General features: G+C 35.6%; 1 protein-coding gene across 1 annotated transcript in view; it reads left to right on the top strand.

Annotated features, from left to right (window-relative positions):
- Positions 1-6,000, top strand: part of LOC117120082 (receptor-type tyrosine-protein phosphatase epsilon-like) — a 33,862-nt gene that overhangs the window by 5,660 nt on the left and 22,202 nt on the right. Inside the window, exons 3-9 of the mRNA XM_033265083.1 lie at positions 427-711; positions 1,062-1,367; positions 1,702-1,986; positions 2,369-2,589; positions 3,864-3,930; positions 4,060-4,141; positions 4,301-4,362. Coding sequence (XP_033120974.1) covers positions 427-711; positions 1,062-1,367; positions 1,702-1,986; positions 2,369-2,589; positions 3,864-3,930; positions 4,060-4,141; positions 4,301-4,362 — 1,308 coding nt within the window. The remainder of the gene's footprint in view (positions 1-426; positions 712-1,061; positions 1,368-1,701; positions 1,987-2,368; positions 2,590-3,863; positions 3,931-4,059; positions 4,142-4,300; positions 4,363-6,000) is intronic.

Genomic DNA, 6,000 nt, shown 5'->3' with positions numbered 1-6,000 from the left:
GTTTCCCTGCTGTATGTTATCCTGGCTGTAGGTCTATCGCCTGAGCCTAAGCTAGCTGCTGCTAGAACACATGGCTTCTTAGTACATGCAACATACAGAATTACTGTAACCAAATAGTAATGTTTGAAAAGCATATTGAAACAGACTCAATATTACTACCAGTACTCTTACGCACAATACAGAATAATATACAAAATATACATCGAAGTCACCCAGAAAAAATCAGTCCTGGTCGCCACTGAGCAGTGCCACCAAATATAATTTGTTAAACCTCTTTAATAACAACATAGGCCTATGTATTTTCGAAGTACATAAATATTACATTAAAGGTTTATTTTAAAAGCACTGCAAAACTTAATAAATGTTCAGCCTGTAATTTTTATGATTACGTTATTATGAATTTACAAGTTTCTTATTTTGGTTTAGTTCCAACTGGTCCACCAACATCTCTTCAGATATTGTCCATTGGTTTTGACTCGGTTTCAATTTCGTGGGATCAGCCAATATGCGGCGAAAGAAAAGGTGTTGTAATATATGATTACAAACTGTTTGTGGATAGAATGGAAATTGAAGACAAAACAAATTTCACAGATACAAGCAAAACATTTGCTGATCTTCTTCAATGCACATTTTACACCTTTGAGATAACTGCTAAAACGTCAAAGGGGAATGGACCGTACGCAACCGTGAACATTGCAACTTCAGAAAAAGGTTTACATCAATTGTCATCGTATATTTGTTTTTTCCTTATTTTCATTCATTATTATTTAATTATTAAATTAGGAGTCATTATTAAGTATGTGTTTCTACCGGTACCTAACGGTTAGCCTAATTTTGGAGTTTTCGCGTATAATACGCAAAACCTACAAATTCAGAGTTTTGGCGGCAGAGGCAGATAATCTGATTTCAGAATAACTTCATCTCGCTGAACATACAGTTGTACTTACAAATGCCTTACAGACGCTTTTGCGTGTTTAATGCAAAGTACACACTGACTGGCTGTACTACTTTTTAAAACTTAAATAAAGTACAGTATAACACATTCATTTACATAATTACAGCTCCAGATCCTGTGGAAAATATCGAAGTAGATGGTGTCTCATACGAACAAATAAATGTGACTTGGGACATTGTTGAAAATGGGAATTGTTCTGTTGTGTATGGTGTAAGCTACCGTCTGACCAATCGAGACCAATGTGAACCGTTCAATTACACAGAATTCAAAAGTGCTTTAAACGCTACAACAAAACCTTTTTGCAGTTTAAGTTCTTTGGAACCATATTCTACTTATGAAATATTAATATTACCTTCAACCGGTGACTTTACAGGCAATGACTCAGTGAAACAAGAAACTACAAAAATTGCAGGTTGGTATGTAGAAGGCTATGGGGTACAAATGGGGCACTCTTTCTATAATCTTTCATTATCCCAACGATGAAGATTGACTTTACGGTAGATAGAAACACAACCAAAAACTTGAATTTATTATTTTTAAGGCTTATTATTATTTTGATTTTCATATGTATAAGACCCATTTCTTTCTCTTTTTTTATTAAATACATATTCAATAACCTTTTATTTTCATCAAAACTTGGCATTATCTTACGGTCCCACCATTTATGGCACGAGGAAACATTTGAAGTCTTATGATTGGCAATAATAAGTTATTCTATAATTTATCAAACTATCTTTATCAATCAGCTCCAGATTCAGCACCTCAGATAGATAATGTTTCAGATCAGAAGCCAAGGTCATTGACTTTATCATGGTCGGATATCCCATGCGGTCAGCGTAATGGTGATACAGTATACCAGTACTCATTGAGTGGTCCCGATAATTTGCTTATACAGCAAAACACAAAATCAATCACTGTGACTATAGATCATAGTATAGAACCATGCAATAACTACACATTTGAAGTCTACGGCAGAAACTACAATCTCAATGGGCCCATCTCGAGCCTAAACCTTACCAGTGGCACTGAGGGTAAGAAAAGTTACTTTTCCCTTCAGACATGACGAAGAATCATATAACTGTTTCAACCTCCCATCCATCTCTAATAATAGGCACTCTGTAAATTTCTATATCGTTATCAAGTATATTTTCTCAGAAATGTAATGTAGGCCTATTTGAATTCTTTGTTGTGAAGAAAAGGAATGTTTTACCTCACCTTAAAATACATGAGAAATACGTATATAAATACCAATATAATGACTTTACGCCCAACACACTAACAAGTTGAGGAATTACGTCATAATGAATAAAATAATCAAATTGACACTTTATACGCCTTTTCCACGTCCAGTAACACAAAGTAAAGTAAATTCAAGTAGGCTTAGGCTAACAATCAATTATTATTTTCATCTAGAGCCAGGAGAACCTAAAATTATTAGCGTCGCCTCTGAAAAGGAAAGTGTAACAGTAAATTGGAATGCTCCAACCGATAATGATTGTCCAATACTTATGTATACAGTGACATTGAAGTCAAAAGATAAGGTCGTAAAAAAGAAAAATGCAAGCGGGTCTGATAGAGAAATTAGGTTTACGAGTGGTGATGGTGTCAAACCAAATACTGAGTACACAGTTCAGGTGAGTTGATGCAAATGCCAGCATATGACGTAGGAATGTTTACGTCATGGCCGGCGCAACCAGGGGGCCCACTATTTGGCAGAAAATATATAATGTCTATGGAGATTTTTGTATGATCGGAAAGGAATGCAAGAAAAGAAAGAGGTAAGGAGGAGGAGAGGGAGGTGAAATACAGTAGAATGTCTATATCCAGTCCCAGTTACATTTTCTCCCAGTTCACATAGGTGGATCTGGGGGTCAGAGTTCCTGACCTCCTTTTTGCAAAAAATAAAGAACAATTTAAAATAAAAAAAGAATTCTAGTCCTACCTTTTCAGAAACCATGAGCTGACTATTTACTGCAATAAGAATGAGAAAAAATTGTGTTTTCAAGGAGGAAAAACCTTGAATTTTAAAGAACTTAAAATTCATTAAAAGACCCTTCAGAAGCTCATTTCTCGCCATTTAGAAATCATCATTTTCCCGGGAAGAATCCGAACTCGCCTTTTCCTTTGGGGGTCATTGATTCAGGGAATCGTTTTAAAGAGGGGAAAACCTTTGAATTTTGAAGAACTTAAAAGTAAAAGACACCTCAGAACTCGGTAAAGCTCATTTCCTACCATCTAGGAAAACAAAATTTTCCGGAACCCCTTTCTCTTTGGGGTTTATCGATTCATGGAAAAAACAACACGTATGCAACTGCTCAATTTTTTATATATATGTATACACAAATAACAGGCCTATTTACTGAGAATAAGAAAGTTTACCTGACCGTTTTCAAGAGGGGGGAAACCTTGAATTTGAAGAACATAAAATTCATTAAAAGACACCTACAGTAGCTCAAAATTTGGAAAAGCTGATTTCCTACCATCTAGGAATAAAAATTCCTAGATGGCCGGGGAAGGACCTCCGACCCCCTCTTTCTTGGGTTTTTTATGAAAACTTTTGACCCCCACCTCCTGAATTGATACCCTGATTTTTATTCCCATTCATCAGACTAGTGCCCCCCCCCCCACCTACTTTGAAAAACGTTCTGCCGTCCCTGTACGTGTAGAGATAGTATGTCACAAACATTCCACACATTTTACTGTATGTGGTGGCAGACATGCAGGGGAAGTGCTTCCACCACCCCTCCCCGTGGGAGAAACGCGGGCCCCTTCGAATACATTTTGGTGCCACCTGTCATAATAAGCTCGTTTTTTCCACACGTTCTTGCAAACCCTCATTATTATTAGGACCTATCTCGCATTATTATGTCATTGAAAATAATTTTTCACATATTTGCGTATATATTAGATTGTCGCAGCTAACTCTGCCGGTGTTGGAGAAGCGAACAAAGCAAGTACGGAGACATCAGTTAGAGGTAAAATAAATACAACATCCCCTTTATATAATTTCTGAAGTCACAGAAGTAATCCTATTATATTTATACTTAAAAATAAAAAATAACTTTGATAAATACATTGTTTTTGTTTCTTGTTATTTTTAATAGCGGGACTAATAAGCGGACTTACAATTCCATTTGGTATTCTCATTATAATATTGATCATCTCATTTGTGCTGTTGCAAAGACGGTATGTGTTTTGTTTTCCTACAAATACGAATTGTGTTTTTGTAGTATACATGTAGGCCTACAATACAGCCTTCTATACGTATCATTGTGTTGTTTCTGTTCATTCGCTGAAACCTTCTACTTTCTGATATGGTTTACAATAAATGATGTTACTTTTTAGTCGTTCTGGAAAAGAAGCTAAAAATGTAACTGGAGAAGACACATTTTCAAATACTGCTTCTGGTAAGTATATTCAATTTATTCAGAATTAGTGAAGGATAAAAAAAAATCCTTCAATGCAAACATGACCAATAAGTCTATCACTGAAGGGTTTCAGATGTCATGTACTGCAGGAAGATCCAGGAATTTGTTTTCTGTCTCAACTTGCTAAAACTAAACCATTTTCATTTTATGTGTGCACGTTTAAGGGATGTTTATTGCATTAAATAAATTAATAAAACAGGAAAATTTTATTTCATTTCTTTAGGCACGAGTGCCAAGGATATGTCAATAAGCGAACTTATTCACTGTCCCAAGTTACATAATTATCCATTATGCAACAGGGGAACCGGGGGACTTAATGGACCAGTACACCGGGATATCCCCCTGCTCTTCTAGAAGGATGTACTGGGTTCTTTAAAGTGCACACGAGTCAAATGCGTACACTGGGCCTACGGTTTAAAGTCCTTATCCGAAAAGACTTGTTCCACCAATGGAACCATTGGCGAGTGAGCCGTTCGAACCAGCGCCGGTAGTATAGCTGAAGGTTACGGTGCCCCTGACTTAACTTCTCGGCCAATTAACTCACAATAAATTTAATAATGATAGTGTATTTAATAGACAGTGGCTAATCCTTATTATAAGTCAATCGTGACGTCATCACTGCAACTCCTAATGTTATTTGCCTATTCCCCACCGTCCACTAATTTTTCAAACGTCCACTAATTTTTCAATTAGTGGACGCTTGGCTTGATTTTTTTTTAGTTTGTGTGCAAAAAAAAAAAAGATATTGCGCACCGCGATAAAAATTGAATTGTAATTAAAAATTACTTTTGTATAACAAGGTTAATTAGAACCTGAAGAAAGTTACTTTAAATTAAGTAATTAATTAAGTATGAACAATTAAGCAATTCCTTGAATCAATGAACCCTAATAAACTAAACAAACTGAATATTTAATAGGAATATTCTAGACCTATTTCAAAGACTCAAGGAACGAAATTAGATGTAGGCCTACGGCCAGGCAGCATGCCGCCGAGGCTCCTCCTACTACTAACCTAGGTCATATAGCCTTGCGTAGTTATGAAATCATCCCAAGATTTTTACCTGTCTGCACCGACCAAAAAGTTAGTGACAGTGACTGTATTCTCTCACAAATGCTTTGACAAATGTTTATTACTTTGACGAATATGAAAAATTACGAACAAGTTCTTCTAACACAATACAAATTACAAAATAGCCTAGTTATTCATCGTATCTGTACAGTACTGCTGATGTGTAGTTAACACGTAGGCCTACAATGCAGGAGCACAAATCAGCATACGCACAAAATATAAATACGCACACAGTATACTGATCATATCACTCTAACAACAGATGACTGGTACAACACAGTTGGTTATAACCAAACCTAAAAGACGGCGATTGACTTATAAAGCAATTAGTAGAGCATGCATCGTACACTAGTGGAAAATTATTATACTTAGGTTAGATTTAATGCATTCAAAATTTTCCTTCGGGCCTTGCAGGCCATCAGGAAATTTTTTCAAGCATTAAATAATAATAATAATAATACTAATAATAATAATAATAATTATAATAATAATAATAATATAATAATTTTCCTATAGTGTACTATGCGGAGCTCTGCTAATGGCTTATT

Source organism: Anneissia japonica, unplaced genomic scaffold, assembly GCF_011630105.1.
Source record: "Anneissia japonica isolate Jap-2015-1 unplaced genomic scaffold, ASM1163010v1 scaffold8210_len164512_cov191, whole genome shotgun sequence".
NCBI lineage: Eukaryota > Metazoa > Echinodermata > Crinoidea > Comatulida > Comatulidae > Anneissia > Anneissia japonica.
This window is presented reverse-complemented; position numbering and strand designations above follow the sequence as displayed.